This window comes from Carettochelys insculpta, chromosome 8, assembly GCF_033958435.1.
Source record: "Carettochelys insculpta isolate YL-2023 chromosome 8, ASM3395843v1, whole genome shotgun sequence".
NCBI classification, from domain to species: Eukaryota; Metazoa; Chordata; order Testudines; family Carettochelyidae; genus Carettochelys; species Carettochelys insculpta.
In genome coordinates, this window is record NC_134144.1 from 50169510 (window position 1) to 50192587 (window position 23078).

At 46.8% G+C, this 23078-nt stretch overlaps 1 protein-coding gene across 9 annotated transcripts in view; it reads right to left on the reverse strand.

Annotated features, from left to right (window-relative positions):
• MBD5 (methyl-CpG binding domain protein 5) overlaps positions 1 to 23078 on the reverse strand; it is a 253948-nt gene that overhangs the window by 7208 nt on the left and 223662 nt on the right. For 6 of the 9 annotated variants that reach the window (XM_075001479.1, XM_075001485.1, XM_075001480.1 and 3 more), the window contains one exon: positions 15193 to 15813. The exons of 2 other annotated variants lie outside the window; for them this stretch is intronic. In XM_075001479.1, the coding sequence (XP_074857580.1) occupies positions 15246 to 15813 (568 nt within the window). In that variant the 3' untranslated portion in view covers positions 15193 to 15245. Of the gene's footprint in view, positions 1 to 15192; positions 15814 to 18716; positions 18785 to 23078 lie in introns of those variants that run through there. One more of the 9 variants, XM_075001484.1, reaches the window with a different exon arrangement.

Below are 23078 nucleotides of genomic sequence, written 5' to 3' on the forward strand. Positions count from 1 at the left end.
ACATTCATAAAGAGGCCACAGTCTACTTACTTCCATTCACTACATAGTGCTCCCATTGACAACCACGGAATCATTTGTGCAAATAACAAAAATAGGCCCATATATGTGTTCCTTTTAAAAATAAAGGCTAGTTTTATCACTTTTATTCATTTAGTTTTTAATGATAACACTTTCATAAATTAAACAGGAATTATAAGCTCTACAAGAAACACATATGTATGCATAGAATGCAAAAGCACCTTGTATCCTCACTATATTGACTTAAAATAAAAAGAGTAGCATTTTTTGCTGTTTAAATTAGCTATCACTGTTAGAGGTTGGTATGCTGTTTTTTGTTTTGTTTTGTTCTGGTTTTGTTAGGAAAGCAACAGGTAGTAGAGAAGAGGGTCCTCCATGAACTGGACCTCAAGTAGTCATTATGCGTGCCAAAGAGCTGCCATTCCTTTTTTGGTCTGTTTCAAAGAAAGAGGGTCAGACTAGCACTTCATGCTGGCATGCCTTCACCTGCCTCCCAAGCTCCATGTATCCAACTGAAGGCTAAATTAGTTATTCACAAGAGGGCTGCTGAGAAATAATTCAGACTGACGTCCACCTGGAGAATGACGCTGTTTGGCAAAGTTTTCATCTTTCCCCAAATACCGAGAGCTGGAGTGTGAATGTCTCTCTATCTTTATTTAGGATATGTCTATACAGCAATGTTTTGGTGACAAAATTGATGTTGACACATACAGGTCACCAAAAACAAAGTCACCAAATCGTATCTACACTTCCATCTTCTGACAATATATTTTGGACACATTTTTAGTTTCTCTGCCGACAGAAGAACGCAGTTATGGGGGCAGGCACTCCACAGTGCCTGGTATCCTCATTCACTAGGCACTGCAGGAACGTTGAGCTTAGTGGGAATGTAAAATGTGAAAAACATCTTGTCAGCCACCTCTTTGCACCTCCTGGTGCTTCTGGCTTACTCTGTCATTTCAAACTGCCAGTGCCTGCCATGCACTCCAGCAACTGCTGAGAGAAATCATGGATCCTAGACTTCTTCCTATGTTGCGATCAATGTGCTGAGGAATGACACATTGCAGGAGAGCTACTTTTGAAGTTAATGTCTAAGGAAAAAGACTCAGATGCGGATGACACCATGAGTAACATGGACAGTAGCAATTTATAAATGTATTTGGCTGTCACAGAGCACCTGTGGAGTGTAGCCTGTTGCTTCTGGGCTAGGGAAACCAGCACTGAATGGTGGGATCACATTGTCATGAAGGTGTGGGATGAAGACCAGTGGCTACAGAACTTTAGGATGAATAAAGCTGGAGCTGTGTGCTGAGCTGGACTCCAACCCGTGGCACAAGGACACCAGAATGAGATCTGCTCTCTCAGGCTACGTCTACACTACTAGATAAATTTGATTTTATTTAATTCAATTTTACAATACTGGGCTTTATAAATTCAATTTTGAGTATCCTCACTTCCCACAAAATCCACACAAAGTCAAGTTAGTGCTTCCACACTAGAGGGGCCAAACATTGATTGCTGCAGCAGTGCATTGTGGGAACCTATTCCACAGTTCCTTCAGCCCCACATTCTGCACCCTCTCCCAGGCCCCTGCTGCACCCCCATAGCTAGCAACACTCACCCTGCAGCCTGGCTCCCAGGTCCCCGCAGCTTAGGGGAGCCAGGACAACTGACCAGAGCAGGTGGCAGTGAGCCAGGAGCCAGGTACAGCAGTGCCCACAGTTTCTTGGCTCCCTGCCACTTGCAGAAGCCAGGAAACCAACCAGGGCTGCTGTTCTGGTCAGTTTCCCGGCTCCCATGAGTGGCAGGCACCTGGGAGCCAAGTGCAACAGCACCAATCAGCTTCTGAAGGCTAATCAATTTGATTCAAAGACATGGCGCTTCCACCCTAGTCTTCATTTGAACTGTTCAGTTCAAACTTGACACTACACCCACCCAGTTCCAACGATATTACGCTACTGATATTAGAACTTTCTAAATCGAACTAATGGTAATTACAGTGAAGACAGTCACTTGGTACAATCAAGCTAACTGCCTTAAATTCAAATTTACCACACAGTGTGGATGTAGCCCCAGAAGAGAAATGAGTAGCAATTGCTTTGTGGAAGCAGACAACCCTAGATCTGCAAGTGAAAGGTAGCAATCAGTTTGTAATAGGGAAGTCTACTGCTGGGGCAGTACTTCTACAAGTGTGACAGGCAATAAATCATACTCTGCTGTGTCAGACTGTGACTCTGGGAAATGTGGATGACATAGTAGCTGCCTTTGCAGAAATGGGCTTTCCAAACTTTGGTGGGGAAGTTGATAGCAAATATATCCCAATTATAGCACCATCCCACTTTGCCACAGAGTATGTCAGTTGGAAGTGGTACTTTTCCATGGTGCTTCAGGCACTTGTAGGTCACTTTTCAAATACTTTTCAAAGACATCAATGCGGGGTGGTCTGGAAAGGTTCATGATGAATGCATCTTCAGGATCAGTGGCTATATAGAAAGCTGCAGGCAGGGACTTTCTTTCCAGCTCACAAAATTACAGTGGAGGATGTGGAAAAGCCCATAGCGCTACTCAGTGACCAGGCTTACCCCTTAGAGCCCTAGCTCATGAAGCCTTCTACAGGGCACCTGGACAGCGGTAAGGAGAGGTTCAACAACAGGCTAAGCCAATGCTGCATGATTGTTCAATGTGCCTTTGGCAGACTGAAGAGAAGATGTAGGTGTCTCTATGGGAGACTGGGCCTTATGGAGGATCATATCTCCATGGTTTTGGCCACATGCTGTTGATTGTAAAATTTGTGTGAGAGTAAAGGTGATGTGTTTGCTCACAGGTGGACCGCTGAGGTACGCTGCTTGGTAGCATAGTTTGGACAGCCAGACACTCGGGACGCTGTAGAAGCTCCTCTGACAGCCAATCAACCTCAGTGAAGTTCTCAGCAACGACTTAAACAATTTTGACATTTGCCTGTTTAGGGGGTGGTTTCCTGCCTCATCCCACAACTCCTCCTCAGCAGGGCTTTCCCCTTCTTGTCCTGAGCATGACATCTTAACGAAGGTACATTACAGGCTTTCCCTGGGGCTGGAGCGACTGGTATGTGTTCTGTAACACACAAAGGAATTGAACCCTGCATCAGTTTTTCCTTTATTCATCAGTGAAAATCATGGTCACCCACCAAGGGAGAATGCTTGCAGGTACATGTTAGGGAAAAGCCTCACCTGTGTTAATGTCCAGCTCTCAAAGTCACAGCTACATTGGGGAGTAAAGTGTGCTGTTATAAAAACTTCCCCAAAGAACTCTGTGTTGCCAGGGAGGACTTTTGCCAGTTCTGTTCTCTGCATCTTAATTAGACACTTCAGTATCTCAGTTTGGTCTTCATGGAGCTTCAGCATGTTCTCTGTCTTAGATCTCTTTAGCTTGCCTCTCTTCCCTTCTTGGCATTTGGAGTGATGAATATTGCAAAATATCCCTCACTAACTCCTCCAGGTTTTTTTTTTCCTTGAGGTTACATACCCTGCCAGCAGCGGAGCATGCATGTGCTCTCCAGGTCAGGTCTGGAAAAGTAATTAGCAGCAATAGAATGACTGGGTAATCTTGATAAAGGCTTTAAACATTTGACTGAAATGCATTCCTCTGAAAAAAACTGCCACTTTTCCTATTGTCCTACAGGAAGACAAAGATCTCTCCAGACACTCTGAATATGGTAAGTTTTAAAGGTGGAGGACAGGAGAGGGAAAAGGGGTGTGCTCAGGGGGAAAGAAAGCACATTCCTGGTTTCTACAGCAGATGTACATTGAAACTATTTTAAAAAGCCCTCACTTGTTCATAGGCTGCCATAACTCTGGGGGATCTCCCCCTACCGAAGGTAAATAAGTGAAACTGGGCTCTACTTCTGGATGCCAGTGGCTCCTTATACAGCCCAACTCTGTCACCTTTATAGCAGCAGCACAGATTGAAAAATGGACAGGGTGAGTGCTGTACCGTGTGGGTGGGGGGAAATGGCAGTCCTGCCATGCAATCTCCATCAGAAAATTAATAAGTACCTCAGAACAAGCTCTGAGTCTATCTTCCTGCAAGAGTCTACTGATATGCCTGAGTGCCTAAATACCCTGCTTGCACATAACACTGACTCAGGCAAGGCATATCTTGCTCACAGAAACAAAGTCACCAGTTGTCCCAACCTCCTATTGCAACAGAGCAACTCACCCTCCATCTCTTCCCTTGCTTCACACTCCACATTCAGCTGATGCTGAGATTTCATATTAGCCTTGGGACATGTGCATGGTTTCTGGCTGGCTGCCACATCAGGTGATTCCACTGTGAGCCTCGCCTCCTCAACGAGCTCAACCTCTTCATCCCAAACTTCTTCCAAGTTAAACCCTGTTTCTGCTGACTCTGTGCCTTCTGAAGTATCTACTGGGGTCTTGGCTGTGGACATGAGGTCCCAGGATTGTGTCCAGTTCTTTATAAAAATAGCATGACTTGGGTGCAGCGCCTAACAGCTGGTTTGCTTCCCTCCCTTTGTGGTAGGCCTCCCAGAGTTCCTTTACCAATGCTCTGCAGTAAATGGCATCTTGCTTCGCTTCTTATCACACAGGGATCAAATAATTTGGCGGTACCTGTTCCACTTTCTATGTGTCACTTGCAGTTGTGATTGCACCGATTCGTTACTGCATACAGTGATCAGATCTGAAAGCTCCACTGTGCTCTACACAAGAGAGTGTTCGAAGTGATATGCCCCCCTGATTCCCTGAGAAGATGACATGAGGAGTACTCCATACTGAGCCAGCCAGCAGGAAATGGATTTTAAGAGATTCTGGAGTTTGTAGTGGGGACACATTTCTGTTTATCTGGATGCAAAGTGCTTGCCAGAGTGGCTACTCAAGCATTATGGGAAACATCCTGGAGTTCAATACACTTGAAAAAAAAGACTCCTGCAGTACACATGGTGTGACTGTCAACAATAAAGGGCTGCAAAGGGAGAAATCTCCCGCAAGGAGATGGAAGTCTGTCACCAGAATAGCGTATTTTTTATGATTTTATCATTTTGCAATGTGAATGCTCTCGGGTTTTGTCACCAAAAGGAGGTTTTCGGTGACAAATTTTGCCAGTGTTTCCCCATGTCACACAGGGAATCTCTGGCTATGCAGAAAACTGAACCCAGTCATCTTGAGGCCCTAGATACTGCCTCATATATTGGGATGATCCTTCATTTCAGCAGTGTAGTATCAAGCCCATAACTTATGGAACAACCCCTTTTCCATTTCAGCATTTTTAAAGATTTCACTTGTTTTGCTTTAAGAAAGATAATTATGCTACCTGGGCCATAACTGGAAGCTCCACCCTAACCAAAGAAGAGTACCAAAGGAAAACTGTCCTGACAGCAGCATGCGGGGGGGAATAAAAGAAAGGAAAAAGAACAAAGCTGTTCTGAAGCAATTCCATCCAAACCAGCTCATCAACATATTGAGACCAGTAACTAACAAAAGCAAGTGATAGATTCCACATAGAGAACAGGGAGAGCAGTGTTTCATCCATTACCGAAAGAAAACTTTCCCCGACACATACTAGCATCTTCTCTGTACCATAGGCACACTTGGACCAACTGGAACATCAAAATTTCTACATTTCACCCATTTTTACTCTGCAGTTTGCAAAACCATTCTGGGCACTTTAAAGAACAGACAGAAAGACATGACTCCTGCTTGGCCTATCTACATGCAAAGTTGTACCAGCTAACTAACTGATTTAAAAATCAATTTAGTTAAACCAGCACAAAAGGTATATGGACAATTTTAAATGAATATAAACCTGGCTTATACCGATTTATTTTAAACCAATTAGAAAGATATGTAATCTAAACTGAAATAAGCCACTTTTAAACTGAATTGCTAAATCAGGGTTTTATAGTGGTTTAAGTAACTTGCTTTAAAAAGCAAGTTTAACTGAAACTGGTATAGTGTCCATTTGTAAACAAGCCCTTAGAGATGATGCTGTGAATAGATATAATAAACACGCGTGGAAAGAATGGCGGAAGGAAGACTATAGGTTAAAGAAATAAGACCATGCTCATTTTAGATACAAGAACATTTTGATGGTTCAGCTGCCCTAGGGTTGCTGTGTGACCTTTTTCTCAAACACCTTCTGCCACAACAGTGGGAAACAGATCTTGCAAGCCTTTAAATTCAAATTCTTAATAGGACTAATGGTTACATCAGCTAAGTCACTGGGCATTTAATTAAACTGATATAGCAATAATTAAAAAAACCCACTATCAAGCAAGAGTATTTGTTTTCACAGACACAATCTTGCATTCATAGTAGGAAATCCCAAACAATGTGTTCTTTCAAGCCAGCTTGGAAAGCAAGTATTTGACCAAAACAGCAGCAAATAGCTGTTCTCTGCCTAGAAGACAGATCAGCACACGGGGCCACTTCAAAGATAAATAAATATTTAAGACTCCCTCAAAGGCAAGCTCTCATCAATAAGCTGACTCTTAGACAGGTATCTGTTTCTACTTAGAATACCACTCCTTAATTACAGGACTTCCTAGAGAGGTAATAATGTATTTTCTTTCTGCAAGGCATATTCACATAGCAAGATATTTAATAAGTAACTATGCAAGTTTGTCTTCTAGCTACCAACAAGCATACATTGTATTTCATTCTACCTTTGCCTGAAAATCTGTACATTATTTTGGGAAATGTTAAACAAATAAGTAACATTCATTTTTTAATTGGTACTTAGGGGCAGATTCATGCACTTTCAACAGCTAATTTCTATTTATTTTATTACTTGGATAACACCTTTGTATATTAACTTTTTTTTAAAGAGAAAGATGTCATTGTCTTAGTTAACCTACTGTATCAGAAGCTGATTAAAAGAATTGTAGAAGAAATTAGTTTATTTGCTAGAGTCAAAGAACGATGGATTTTAGAATAAAAGAAGAATAAATCACTTAAGTAACACTGCCTATCAAAAAATATTGTAGATGCTTCCAAAATCAAACAAAACCATCTCCAATCCAGATTAAAAAACAGAAAACATCCAAAAATTAAAATCAGATTTAAAATTATAAATACAACCCATCTGTTGTACTAAAAGTCTTTTTATTAAAATAAAAATGTTTATCTCTTGGTACATTTTTAAATAACAATGATTACTTGACTAAATTATTTACTCTCATAAAATATTATGACTCTGTAGACTTCCAAAATAATCATTTTAAACCCATCAGTCTCTGCTACAAAAGCCTAGTGATATACCCTATGAAACAAAACCATGGCTTAACGCAAAAAAATCACAAAACCCCCAATTTTGTTCATGAATAAGATAAATTGTATCCTAACTGTATTAGCTCCTGTTCTGGTAGTGGATCTATGCTGGGGTGGGCAATAATATTTGACTGGGGGGCGGGGGTGTAACTCCAAAATTTTGGTAAGTGGACAAGTGCCACACTTTTCTATGGAGGAGGTTCAGGGTCTGGGATGGAAGTTGGATGCAGAAGGGAACTGGAGCAGGGGACTGAGGTGCAGGATCGCATGTGGGGGCTCAGATGGAGTTTGGGTGAAGGAGTGGGTTCTGACCTGGGGCAAGATATTGAGATGCAAGATCCAGGAGGGTTTATGGGTGCAGGAAAGGATTCTGGCCTGGGGGAGGGATGCAGGAGTGGGTGAAAGGTTTGAGAGAGAGTTGTGGCCTGGAGTAGGGGGAAGGATGGTGCAAAGGGTGTGGGTGATGATGTGAGGTAGGGTATTGGGGTGCAGGATCAGGGAAGGGTTATGGATGCAGGAGAGAATTCTGGCCCTCAGGGATCATGTATTGATCCCCAAGCATTAGAGGCTGAGGAGGGCTCCTTAACTTCCACAGTGGTGGAGTTGGCTTGGTCAGAGTTTTTGGTGCCAATGATTCCTCACTGAAGTGCCATGTTGCCACTGATATAGGAGGTGCTTGGTGCTTCTTTTGTATTGGTGCTGTGGATGGTCCTTCCCCTGCAGAAGATGCAGGTCTCAGATCACTTTTTCTCTTTGACCCTTATGAGCGCCTCACTTTCCTGCACTGAGGAATAAAGTCTTGGACAACTTAGATGTTGTTGGGGGAGAAGTCTTCTTCGAAATGGACATGATGCGAGATTTCTCTCACTTCTTCTGAAAGTGCTTCCTACCTTCCTCATGTTCTTGAGTGGACAAGGTCTTTAGCTCGACTCTCGTCACGGTGCAGGTATGGACCAACTGATACCAACAGCAAAAATCTTAGCACCTCTGTTGCATGGAGCATATATGAACCCACCCCGAGTGAAATACAGATAGGGATCATCAATCAAAGAAGAAGAATTAGTTAACTGACCTGGAATACATAACATCTAAAAATCTTATCAATTATATTAATTCTGTGTCTTAAAGCTAGAGACATTATTATTATTATTATTATTTTATTCTCCAATACTTGTCTATGCTCACACCCACTAGGTGCTTATCAGACAAATAAGAAAGAATGGTTGCTTTCCCAATGAACTTGAAATGAAAGGAAAGAGATAGAGAGTATAGGGAAATGGGAAACAACATACATCTTTCTCTTTTATTAATGTCATGATATACAATTCCACCACATTAGTTGTCCAGAAAATGTGGGCCTTTAATAGAAGCTGAAACTGTAGAGGGCAGGTGCCTTGTGAATGTGTTCAAGAAAGTCATAATCATGCATGGCTCAGCATGGAAAAAAGCACAGAGGTGTTTATGGGAGAAGCTAAGGAATGAGAGGTAAAGGGTGACAACATGGGCCAAGTAGAAGGAGTGAACAGAGATGCAAAATGAGACAAACTCAGATAAATACAAAAGGGCAGGGTTACATGAAAATGTAATAGTGGGGACAAATAAGAAGTAACCCATTATTTTTCATAAATTCCTGAAGGTAGTTAATGTTTTAATTGAAAAACTAAATTTGCCAACTGGAACAAGTAACCCATGGTAGCTCAAAAACATTAGGCCCAATAGTCAGTAGTACCTCTGGTAGCGTTAGCAGGTTGTGGCCATGCGTTTGCAAACTTTAAAAAATCATAAAGAACTTGCCAAAATGTAATAAGTATGATCAATATAATTTACATGCCACAAATGAAATACACAGTCTAATGTTTCATTAGCCACATCAAGGTCAGCCTACTTGATTAGAATGCTAAAGCATTTGAATAATCCAAGTAAAACATCATCCAAAATGCTATCAGTTCCCTAATTATGCTATTGTGTGCTTTTTACAGCTATATTAGCCAACACATCAGGATAATTACAACGAAGGGTATGTTGCTGGACTATGAGTGAATGCCTTGCATATATTTCAACCCTCTACTTTTCACTACTGAAGTCGTCAATGAACAGTCATCTTACACAAATCACAGCTAGAGAAAATGTTGAAAACCAGAAGAAAAATAAAGTTTGGTATATTTGTTAATGCACAATAATACTTTAATGATCATTCAATTTTGATGTTGTAGTTTTAATTTATGCAATCATCAAGAAACTGAAAATTGTAGTCTTCCCTAAAATTATAATCTTGCCATATTGATTAAATGCTTGCTTGCTTGCTTGGACTGAGCCGTCAATTGATGGATTTCATCTTCTATGACGCTGTTGGTGAGTGACTAAACTTTTATCTGCAAACTTAATAAGCGTACTTTCTATGCCAATATCTAAATCATTGATGAAGACATTGAACAGAACCGGTCCTAACACAGACCCCTGCGGAACCCCACTCGTTATACTTTTCCAGCAGGATTGAGAACCATTAAGAACTACTCTCTGGGTACGGTTATCCAGCCAGTTATGCACCCGCCTTATAGTAGCCTCATCTAAATTGTATTTGCCTAGTTTTTTGATAAGAATATCATGAAAGATCGTATCAAATGCTTTACTAAAGTCTAGGTATACCACATCTACCGCTTCTCCCCTATCCACAAGGCTCATTATCCTATCAAAGAAAGCTATCAGATTAGTTTGACAAGATTTATTCTTCACAAACCCATGCTGGCTGTTTCCTATGACCTTACCATCTTCCAAGTGCTTGCATTTGATTTCTTTAATTACCTGCTCTATTATCTTTCATGGCACTGAATAATCCAACAATGCACAATCATCAGAAAACAGAAGGTCACAGAGAGTTGTATTAACCACTTTAGTGCGAGCCTGAAGTCTCCACAGATTGAAAATACTGCCATATGCTCAGAACTGAGTAAGTATGCCCAACGTGCAGTTAAAAGCATACTAACATCAACTTAAAAACAACTAAGAGCATCATTGAAAAGCAGATGTTGAACAGGAGAGGAGCAAGGATGCATTCTTGCTTTGTACCATTTGATGTTTCAAAAGGTGCTGATGTCTCTCCATTACTAAGGATGTGACCAAGCCTGCCATCATGAGAAGACCAAACAATGCTGATAAATTTTTCTGGACAGCCAATTCGCCCAAGTATTTTCCAGAGCCCATTTCTGTTGACCGTGTCAAACACCTTGGTTAAGTTGATGAAAATCACATAGATGTCCTGATGTTGCTCTCTACATTTCTCCTGTATCTGTGTATCAGTAAATATCATATCAGCAGTATCAAATCCCTTGCATATCCCAGACCAGCATGAAACCTGCACTGGCTTTCAAGATAATGCCATATTTGAACACATGTAGTGAGACCAGCTGTAAAGGATGCAGGACAGGACCTTACCAGCTAGAGAGAGAGCAGAGTTGCCCCAGTGGTCATCACAACATGCACGGTCACCTTTTCTCATGTATAATAAGGGCATCTTTGAAGTCCTGAGGGACTAGCTCCTTCTCCCAAATGGTTCTAAATAAGTGGGTGCATCAGCTGTCCACCAGCATCTCTATACATTTATGATGGAATTGCATCACTGCCAGGTGCCTTTCCAGATTTCTCAAGAGTTGGTTGTATATAATTTATATAGATAGATAGATAGATAGATAATTAGCCCACTGAGGAATCTGTTCAAGAATGCTGTTGTCAGAATTTGAGGTCTGGTTCAACACTTTGTGAAAATGTTCAGTCCAGCGGTCAAGGATTTTAGTGCTATCTGTGATCAAAGTGAGGCCATCAGTAGAGCACAGTGGTGTACAGTCAACAATGCATGGCCTATGGAGTGCATTCAGCCCATCACAGAATGCTTTAAAATCACATACAGGTCATGTCTTGCCCCTCACTAGCGCTGACTGACAAAGATCTTTGTAGTGGATCTAAATGTTCTAACTCTGCTGATGAATCTCATGAGTGTTCATATGATGCCATATGATGGAACTCTGTTTGTTTAATTTGTTTTTTTTTATTAAATGTACAGCTCGTGGTATTGGCACAGCATCACCTATTAACTTCCCTTGCATTTCCCATTATAAGGTCCTCTGCTTGAGTTGAAATTTTCCATGTTAGGATGACTATTTTAGGCTGAAATCCCATAAACCCCAAATTTCCAGCAAAATGCATTGTGTTTTTGAGAATGAGGCTAAGAACAAATATATTGTTTTGCCCATATTAAATTCGGGCTACACTTAATCCTCCCTACTCCCTCATCTCTAGTGCCCCCATACGTTGAATTAGAATTTAGAAGTTTGACTGGAAATCTCCTTTATGTCAGGGGTGCCTTTTGCTGGCCTTGTGAAAATCCACTCAAATTTGGCCAAGTTATAAACTTTTGAAAAACTGGAGTGTACATGTGTTAGTTGAACACCAAAAATCTCAGAAGAGTTCATCTACCCAGAGCATCCTGCAGCTTGGGAGGCAGCAGGCAAGACTTTCCCTGCAACTACTATTTTGGACCAGCCTGGGTACAGGCCCCAGCAATGCAATTGAACCATGGAGACTGTTCTTTCTCTGCTCTAAATGTCTCCCTGGTAGGCTCAGGCAGTATGAAGGAATATAACTGAGTCAAATGTAGAGGCGAGAAGAGACAGACCTTTGAGGGCAGAAGAGTAAACTGGAGCAAGGCAACAAGAGTGGGTGGAACACTGGAACTGGCAGTGGAAAGAAGAAAACTGGGGCACAGAGGGGAGACTGATACTGGCTGTGCAATGAGAATGGGATTCCAGAGGGGAATATTAGGAGTGGCCCATCGAGGAACCAGGTCTAGTTCCTCAATGTTTGCTGTTCTCTCCCTGCAGAACGAGGAACCGTAGGTGACAAGGAAACATGGTGGGAGACTGCACACAAAAGGTCAAGCTTGGAGAGGAGGGGAGAATATGGCAGAAGAGTCTGTGATGAGTACAGCACCCCGCCCCCACCCCCAGGGTCTGCAATGGAAACACAAGATTACTGAGTCTCAACCTTCCACTGTTGTCAGAAAATATTTGCGAAACCCATAGAGACAAGGCACTTTGTCTCACTATAGCACTGATTGATGAACATCTTTGTAGTGGATCTAAATGTTCCAACTCTGCTCACGAACCTCATGGCTGTCCATATGATGTCGTATGATGGAATTTCTGTTTGCTAAATTTGTTTTTTTTAAGGCTAGGAAATTATACACAAAAACATGATTAAAAGAACATTAAGATTCTGAAGTCAAGCATTAAAAAATCCCACAATAACAAAACAAAAAAAAACCCACAACACAAACACACGAAGATTGCCTGTGCACTGTGAATTTGGCCTCCTTGTGTATATGAATTACGACAGTCTTTAATTACAGGATCACTTACTGTTTTCTGCTCATGCTCTTTTAGTGGACATAATGAACCTTGTCTGAGAATTAACTGGGGCTGTGTTGTGAATGACACCACTGTCTGAAGGACCTCGCCTCATTTGTTGCACAAACCGGAATGCACGTAATGAATGAGATTGTGGATTACAGGAAAAGAAATGATGATCTCATGATTAAGGCAAGTCAATGCTGCTTTGGGGAATTAGCTTCTATGCCTGCTTGTAATACATAGTTCTTATGAAGTAATGGGCTAGTCACTAAAACCAAACCTGTATATTCCTCATCTTGTGGGTGTCTGACTTGAGATTATGGAGTCTGATTTTCAGAAGTGTCAAGAGACTAGAGCTCTGAACTTAAACAGTGCTGTACAATGCCGAAGACTTCGAAAAACCTGGTTCTAGGCATCTCAGAATCTGTACCCAAAATGAGAGGACACTTAAGCTACGTCTACACATGAAGCCTACTTCAAAGTAGCTTATTTCGATGTAGCGACATCGAAATAGGCTATTTCGATGAATAATGTCTACACGTCCTCCAGGGATGGCAACGTCGACGTTCAACTTCGACGTTGCACAGCACCACATCGAAATAGGTGCAGCGAGGGAACGTCTACACGTCAAAGTAGCACACATCGAAATAGGGGTGCCAGGCACAGCTGCAAACAGGATCACAGGGCGGACTAGCACTTCCAGGGCAACAGCTAGCCGCTCCCTTAAAGGGCCCCTCCCAGACACACACAGCCTGCACAGCACGTGGTCTGAAGAGCCATAGGCACACAGACCTCGGACGACGCAGTCATGGACCCCCAGCAGCAGCAGCAGCCAGAGGTCCACCCAGCCCTCCCGGCAGCAGCAGGGCTCGCCCTGATCCATGCCATGCGGGAGGCAGCTGAGCACCGCCTTGCCACACCGGAGGAGGAGCGGCCCCCAGGGGAGCAGGGCTCAACCCCCAACCCTGAAGCACCCCGCCCCCCCCCCCCGCCTCACACACCGCTGCCTGTGGAGCTACCCCACCAGCACCGACTGGTGGGAGCGGCTGGTGCTTGAGGAGTGGGACGACGACCGCTGGCTCAGGAACTTCAGGATGAGCCGGCAGACATTTATGGAGCTGTGCCAGTGGCTCACCCCCGCACTCAAGCACCAGGACACTGCCATGCGGCGCGCCCTCCCAGTAGAGAAACGGGTCGGCATTGCTGTCCGGAAGCTGGCCACTCCAGACAGCTACCGATCCATGGGACAGCAGTTTGGCGTCGGCAAGGCCACCGTTGGGGCTGTCCTTATGGAGGTAAGAGGACCCACGGGGGCGGGGAGGGCAGGTGGGCCCTGGCACGGCAGGGCAGGGCCACGCACACCCTGCTCACCCCTCATTGGTGCTCTCCCATGTGCTTTCCCTGGAGGTCGTGCGTGCCATCAACACCATGCTCCTGCACAGGCTCGTGAGGCTGGGGGACCCAGATGCCACCATCGAGGGCTTTGCCACGCTGGGCTTCCCCAAGTGCTTCAGGGCTCTGGATGGGACTCACATCCCCATCCGCGCCCTGCAACACAGTGGAGGACAGTACATCAACCGCAAGGGCTCTCAGTGGTCCTCCAGGCCTTGGTGGACAGCCGGGGCCGTTTCCAGGACATTTATGTGGGCTGACCTGGAAGCACCCACGATGCCCGGGTTTTCCGGAACTCGGGCCTGTGCCACCGGCTGGAGGTGGGGACCTACATCCCCCAGCGGGAGATCCCTGTGGGGGACACCACCATGCCCCTCTGCGTCATTGCAGATGCGGCATACCGCCTCCGGCCCTGGCTCATGCACCCGTACACGGGGCATCTCTCTGCCAGCCAGGAGCGCTTCAACCAGCGCCTGAACCACGCGCGCCAGGTGGTGGAGCGCTCATTTGGCCGCCTCAAAGGGCGCTGGAGATGTCTCCTGTCCCGCCTGGATGCGGGCCCCAACATCATCCCCCAGATTGTGGGTGCCTGCTGCGCCCTGCACAATTTGGTGGAGAAGAAGGGGGAGGCCTTTTTTCAGGGCTGGGCTGTGGAAGCCGGCAGGGGCGACGTGCAGCCACCCGCTGCCCCCAGTTGCCAGGTGGATCCCAAAGGGACCTGGGTCTGGGAGGCCCTGCGGGCCCACTTCGAGGAGGCCGCGGGGTGAACTCTGCCAGGCCACCCACTGTGCCCCACCCACTTCCTCCACAACACTCCCTGCCCCTATGCCCACACCAGGGAGCTCCCAACAGCACACCCCCCTGCCACTTCTCCTGGACAAATAAAAGCAGACACTCGTTGATAAAATGAAACCGGTTTTCTTTTTGTAACTGGTTTTTGAACTAATAACGACAAAACTATGTACAAGACCTACTAACTAAACCATAACATAAGAGTGAATAATAAAAAAGTTTCCATATATTTACATGTAACAAAAAAGAGAAAACCAGGGATTGCAAGGACGGGGAGAACTATTTACATGTAGGGGGGACTGAGCAAACGGGGGGCACAAATACATAAGTCCAACTGTATACAAGGTGGGGGGGGCATGTCCTGGGCCCCACGCCCCTATAGTCCGGCACTGGGGGTGGGCGGCCGGGAGCCCCGCCTCGGCCACAGCCCTGTCCGGGGCTGGCTGGGGGCCGGGCGGACCGGAAGATATGTCCGGCGAGTCTCAGCTGGCCCCAGGTGTCCCTCGGCGGTCCGGCCCTCGGTGGCGGGGCGACGGCAGACGGCGCGGCAACGAGCGGAGCAGCGGGTGGTGCAGCGGGTGGAGTGGGCAGGGCAGGCACTGAGGCGGCCGGCACAGCACGGGGGGCCAGGTAGTCCACAAGATGGTTGAATGTCTCCATGTAGGCCCCCCATGCCTCTTGGCACCAGGCCAGTGCCCGCTCCTGCAGCTGGAGGCGGCGTTGCTCCACCTGCAGACGCTGCTCCGCGACCTCCAGCTGCCGGTGATGGATGGCCAGCAGCTGGGGGTCCGTTGCCGCCGTGTGGTGTTGCAGGGTCTGCCGTCTTTCCCGCCGTGGGGCCACTCGGTCCTCCGCCGAGGGGCTGGCCTGGAGCGATGGCCCCGGAGGGGATTCCGGGACCACTGATGCCTCGCGGGCGCTCTCCGGCTCTTCCGATGGTGCAGCTGCGGAACACAGGAGGGGGGGAAGAAGAGTGGAGACAGGCATTAGTGTGGGCCCCAAGCCGTGGCCCTTGTCCCCCCATCCCTGTGCTGCAGGTTCCCCATCCCCGTCCCCGGGAGATGCTGCTGTGATGGGGTTCAGGGGTCCCCCTGCACTGCACCCCATCCCCTGGCGGGAGTGACTCTCACTTCACTCAGCAGGGTCTGACAGGAGAGGTTTCTTAGGCCACAGATGCCCAGTTTCTCCCAGGAATGACAGCACAGCAGTCAGAGACAGTCCTTCCAACCCGTCCTGGGGAGAAGACCCCAAGAGGTGCCCCTCTGGGGTGTAGCTTTCCCCCTCCTCAGGCTGGCTGCCTTCCAGCTCTCCCTTCCCCTAGTCTCTACCTGTGGCCCCCGTGCTGATTCAAAGCCAGCTCGGCTCCTCCCTCCTCTTTGTTCAGGGCAGAGGTGTCACCTGCCAGCTGTAGCCCCAGGATCATCCTTTGCCCCTGGGAGCTCTTCAGCTTGTTGTTCATATCTAGCCTGAGTCTCCCTTTTGCACTCCCCCCACTCCATCACATGCTGCTGCTGCTGCAGGGTGTTCCACCCCCTCCTCCTGGGGGACCCTCGAGATTCCGCTCCCCCCTGCCCCGGGGATGGGGCATGGCACTGTCGTGCTGGGGGGAGGGGGGCAGGGGCTGATGCACTCCTGTGAGGGACATGGCCCTGCTGTCCTTGGGGCCATGGCCATGTGGGGGGCCCATGGCACATATCTATTACCCCTGCCCTTCAACCCCGGGGGTGTACACCAGAGGGGGGTACATACCTGTCGGTCCACTGCCACGGTCTGGAGATCCCCGGGGGGCGGACGCCCGGCTGCTGCTCCGGGAGGGCAGGAGGAGGATCTGCAGCCCGGACTCTGCAGAGGAGGAGCCCCCCTCCTCCTCCTCCTCCTGCCGCGATGGCCCGGGGGTGGGCTCCAGGGGGGACCCCCGGGGTGCGGGGCTTACCTCCGGGGTGGACTCCGGCTGCAGGGCCTGCTGGGGCTCGTCAGCCGAGGTATCAAGGGTGGCCGGAGAGGAGGAGGTGTGCCGGGGGCCCAGGATGTCCCTGAGCTCCCTGTAAAAGGGGCAAGTGACGGGGGCGGCCCCAGATCGGCCGGCCGCATCCTGGGCGTAACCCTGCCACAGCTCCTTAACCTTACTCCTGACGTGGTCAGGAGTGCGGGCAGGGTGACCCCGGGCGGCCAGGCCCTCGGCCAGCCGAGCGAACACGTCCGCGTTCCACCTCTTGCTCCCCATTACCTGGAGCACCTCCTCCTCGCTCCAGAGCCCCAGCAGGTCCCGCAGCTCGGCCTCCGTCCAGGAGAGGCCCTGCTGCCACTTCCCAGCCTGGCTGCCCGCCTGGCTGCTCTGGCTCCCCTTGGGGGGAGTCCCCTGGGGGCGCTGGAGGGGCTGCCGGGCAGCCATGGCAGGTGCTGGCTCTGTTGTGGGTGGCTGAGGGACGTGCAGGCTGGCCGCGTGTCTAGGCTGCCGCCTGCACGTTCCCTCAGCTTCCTGCACAGGAAGGGAGGGGGAGGGGACCTTTAAGGGGCTGCTCCACGCGGCCACCATTGAGCTGAGGGGCTGGAGAGAGCATCTCTCAACCCCTCAGCTGATGGCCGCCATGGAGGACCCCGTAATTTCGATGTTGCGGGACGTGCAACGACTACACGGTACCAACTCCGACGTTGAACGTCGAAGTAGGGCGCTATTCCCATCCCCTCATGGGGTTAGCGGCTTCGACGTCTCACCACCTAACGTCGATGTTAACTTCGAAATAGCGCCCGACACAGGTAGCCGTGACGGGCGCTATTTCGAAGTTAGTGCTGCTACTTCGAAGTAGTGTGCACGTGTAGACACGGCTTTATAGCCTTAATCTGTCTATGCTTCAGATTTCCATCTGTAAGAGGGGGATAATACTTGATCTCACAGGAATGTTGTGAAAATAAATTAATGTTTTTGAACTCAAACACTGTGGCAATAAGCATCATAGAAAAGCCAACGAGAAATTAAAAATTCTATCTTCAGACTAGGCTTTGAATAGTGTGAATTAAATAAAACATAGGGCTACTTACTCAATAAACAAGGAGAAAAGAAAATACCGAAGAGCCACTTATTTAGTGTGTAAGGAAAGAGAGAATCTTATGGAAAAAATCTGTGATTTTGTAATATACAGACTGTCATAATGCCTATGCAAAAAGGATTAAGAATGTACAGTCAACCTTAATTATGGCATTTCCTAACTTTTGACTACTTGATTTTGCAATATTTATTAGGTTCATTTAAAATGGATTTTTGTGTGTGTTCTATATAAGTATTAATGTTAATGCCATATATAGCAATACAAACTGCTACATACATGAAAGGTAGTAGGCTGAGTCATGGTTGTTATGGGAACTGTAACTTTGAATTTCCTGACATTTGTATAACCAGGGCCTTTCATCAATGCACATTTTTGCATTTAACATTCTGAAATGTTTCCATATGTATAAACATTGAGCCAGATTTAGCAAGGTCTCTACTTTGAACTGATTTTTTCCTAAGATCTTTAAAGCTGTTCATTGAGTCATTTTCTCGTGCTAGAAATTTTGCTTCAGGGACAACTAATGGCAAATAAGTGAAGTGCTGTCAAAGGCATTTTTATGTTTGTAGTATGCACTCATGAAAAACACACCAGCATGTTTTAGGATGGTGCTGAAAGGATAGCATTGTCTCACTGGCATCAGCAATACTGCTCATAAAATAGCACATTAACAAGGAACACGAAAAGCTTACACCTTATAAGAATTTAAGACGAGTACAGCAGAAATCTGTTTATTTGAATTTCGATTATCTGGGACTCCATATTAACCAAACAACCAGTGTACACACAAGAATATGGAAAATTGACATCACCTCCATGGCAACGCTACTGTAATCATCATGTCTTTTCAGCCTTGCAAAATGACTCACTATGAAGCAAAAAACATATAGTACCATCACTGGATTATTAAAATTATTAATAATAATAATAATAATAATAATAATAGGACAGTCACTGGCAAAATAACCCAGCATTAACACTGGAAAAAAGCACAGTATTGCAAACTGTCAGATTTTTTCCAGGCATTATAAAAGTAAGTAGTGCTGTTCACACCACTGTGGTGGATAGAATACTATATGTTAATTTAACAATTTAACATTTAATACTTTAGTACGAGGGGGAAAGGAGTCCAGGAGAGCTGGCTATATTTTAAAGACTTATTGAGGGTGCAGCAACAAACCTCCCTGAAGTGCAGAAGGAATAGCAAATACGGTAGGCAACAAGATTAGCTTTACAAAGAAATCTTCAGTGGGCTTAAACACAAAAATGAAGCTCACAAGATATGGAAATGTGGACAGATGACTAAAAAGGAGTATACAAATATAACAGCAGCTTGTGGGGGTAGAAGCAGAATGGCAAAGTGCAACTAGAGTTGCAGCTAACAAGAGATGCGAAGGATTAACAAGAAGATTTTCTACGGGTATGTAAACAATGGGGAGGTAGTGAGGGAAAGTGTGGAATCCTAATTGAATAGGAAGGCAGATAATGTTGAAAAAGCTGAAGTACTCAGTGTTTTTTTTTTTAACCTTAGTCGTCTTGGACAAGGCGTGATCCCAGACTGCTGTGCTGTACGGCACAGCACAATGTACGGAAGTGATGAGCAGCCCTCAGTAGTGAAAGAACAGATAAAAACTATTTAGAAAAGCAGGAAAAGCACAAGCCTGTGGTGCTAGATCCATCGCATCTGCAAGTGTGAAGAAGCTGGCTGATGTGATTGCAGAACCACTCGCTATTATCTTTGATAATTCATGGTGATTGAGGGAAGTCCTGGATGATTGAAAAAGATAAATGTAGTGCCCATCTTTAAAAAAGGAAAGGTGAATCTGGGGAATTATAGACAGGTCAGCCTCATCTAAGTGCCTAAAAATCATGGAGCAGGTCCTCAAAGAATCCATTTTGAAATACTTGGAGGAGAGGATGGTGATCATGAACAGTCCACATGGACTCAACGAGAGCAAATCGTGCCTGACCAACCAAATTGCCTTCTATAAGATAATGGCTCTGAGGATACCGCGAAAGTGGTGGATGTGACATACCCTGAAGTTAGCAAAGCTTTTGATGCATTCTCCCACAATATTCTCTTGCCACCAAGTTAACAAAAGATGGCTTGGATGAACAGACTGTTTGGAGGAGAGAATGCTATCTAGATTGTCAGACTCAGTGGGCAGTGATCAAGAGTTCAATGACTAGTTGTCAGACAGTATCAAGTGGAGTGCCCAGGGGTTGGTCCTGGGCCTGATTCTGTTCAATATCTTCATTAATAATCTTGATGATGGGATGGACTGCACTCTCAGCTAGGTCGTGGATGACACTAAAAGAAGTACATAGGCTGGGGGTAAGGATAGTGTCCAGAGTGGCCTAGACCAATTGGAGGATTGGGGCAAAAGAAATCTGTTGAGACTTAACAAGAACAAATGCAGAATCCTGCACCTAGGACAGAAGAACTGCTGAGCACCGACTGGCTAGGTGGCAGCTCTGCAGAAAAGGACCTGGGGATTATAGCAGACAAGAAGCTTAATATGAGTCAACATTGTACCCTTGTTGCCCAAAAGGCTAACAGAATATTGGGCTACATTAGTAAGCATATTGCCAGATCAAGGGAAGTGAGTATTCCCTACTTGGCACTGGTGAGGCCACATCTGGAGTACTGCATCCAGATTCAACCCCCCGCCCCGCCCCATTACACCAAGGGTATGGGCAAATTGGAGAGAGTCGGGAGGGGGGGCAATGACAATGATTAGAGAGGTGATGCATATGACTTAAGAGGAGAGGCTGAGGGAAATGGGTTTATTTAATCTGAAGAGAGAAGAATGATGGGGGATTTGATAGCAGCAGAACTACTTCAAGTGGAGTTTCAAAGAGGATGGGCTCAGTGGTGGCATATGACAGAACAAGAAAAGAGAAGTTACTCACCATAGTAACGGTGGTTCTTCCAGATGTGTCCCTGTGGGTGCTCCACGTTAGATGTCGGGCTCGCCCTGGCGCCGCAGGTCGGATCTTTCCAGCAGTTTCTGCCGGACCGCGCATGTGCTGGCGCGCGCCGCTCCCACCACATGCACAATCCGGTCCCCGCCAGTTCCTTGACCAACCGCCTCAGATGCTCCTGAAAAACACTAAACAGAGATCCGAAGTGGGGAGGATGGGCGGGTGGTGGAGCACCCACAGGGACACATATCGAAGAACCACCGTTACTACGGTGAGTAACTTCTCTTTCTTCTACGAGTGTCCCCGTGGGTGCTCCACGTTAGGTGACTACCCAGCAGTAACCCAAGATAGGAGGTGGGTAATCGGATTATGTGCAGCTTGTCCCCGAGAGGACCGCTGTCGAGAGACGGGTATCCTCTTGGAATACCCTGTGAAGGGCGTAATGTTTGGCGAAGGTGTCATAGGATGACCAGGTGACCGCTCTGCAAATGTCTTTTAGCGCAACGCCCTTTAAAAAGGCTGTTGATGCCGCCACCGCCCTAGTGGAGTGAGCCCTGGGCGGGGCCAGTAAAGGAGTCTTTTTGAGTTCGTAGCACATTTTTATGCAGGATACGATGTGCTTCGAGATTCTCTGCGAAGAGAGACCTTCTCCTTTTGATTTGGGAGCAAGAGAGACTAGGAGTCTGTCCATTTTCCGGAAGGACTTAGTCCTGTCTATATAGAAAGCCAGCGCCCTCCTCACGTCCAGGAGGTGTAGGCGTGCCTCTTTGTTAGAGTTATGAGGCTTTGGATAAAACGAGGGTGAAACTATAGGTTCATTAATATGAAACTCTGAAGAAACTTTGGGAACAAAGGCTGGATGCAGCCGTAAGGTTACCGCCTCCTTGGAAAATACTGTGCAGGGTGGCGTTGCCATAACTGCTGCAAGCTTGCTCACCCTGCGAGCTGACGTGATTGCGAGAAGAAAGGTAGCCTTTATCGTAAGGAGACGGAGGGAAACTGTGGCTAAAGGTTCAAACGGTGGTCCCGTTAGCGCACTAAGCACCAGGTCCAAGCTCCACGAAGGTGGAAGCGGTTTCCGAGGGGGGTATAGGTTTACCAGCCCTTTGAGGAACCTGGTAACCATGGGATGGGCAAACACCATGTGCCCTTCCTCTTCATGTCTGAAAGCCGAAATAGCGGCAAGGTGGACCTTTAAACAAGGATAGGGAGAGTCCTCCTCTCTTGAGGTCCAGTAAATACTCTAATATTACAGGTATAGGCACAGCAAGGGGGGCTAACTGTTTGGTAGAACACCATGCAGTGAAGCGAGTCCATTTCTGCTTGTAGGTCTTCCTGGTGGAAGTCCTCCTGCTACTTTCTAGGACTTGTTGCACTTCCTCCGTACATGTGCTCTCCAAGGAGCTGAGCCATGGATTAACCATGCTTGTAGTCGTAGGCCTCGGGGGTGTGGATGCACTATGGACCCCTGAGCTTGCGTGAGCAGATCCGGCGCCACCGGGAGGTGCATCGGTGGACGGTCCGACATGCGCAGGAGTAAGGGGAAACATTGCTGTCGATCCCACGTTGGGACTACTAGGATCATTCGGGCTCCCTCTCTCCTGGCTTTCTGCAAGACTTTGTGGATAAGCACTGTGGGAGGAAATGCGTAAAGCAGGGGGCCCCTCCAGGAGATCGCGAATGCGTCCCCCACGGATCCCCATCCCAGTCCTGCCCTGGAGCAGTATCATGGGCACTTCTTGTTGTGTTGAGTGGCAAACAGGTCTACCTGGGGAAAACCCCACGCGTGAAAGATCGGTCGTAGCAGATCGGAACGGATCTGCCACGCGTGCGTGAGTGCGAAGCGCCTGCTCAGCTGGTCTGCCTTCACATTGTGAGCGCCTGGTAAGTACGAGGCTTTCAAGGTTATATTGTTGGCGATGCACCAGTTCCACAATCGGACTGCTTCCGCACATAAGGCACGGGACCGAGCTCCTCCTTGCCAATTTATATAAAACATGGTGGAGGTATTGTCTGTACTGATCCCGACTACTTTGCCTTGTATATGGTCTCGAAAGTGTCTGCAGGCGTTGAACACCACTCTGAGCTCCAGTATATTTATGTGCAGTGACTGTTCCATGAAGGACCACAGTCCTTGCGTCACCTCTTCGCCCATGTCTGCTCCCCACCCTATGTGGGAGGCGTCTGTAGTGAGGAAAACCGATATTTGCGGTTGGTGAAAGGGCACCCCTGTTAGC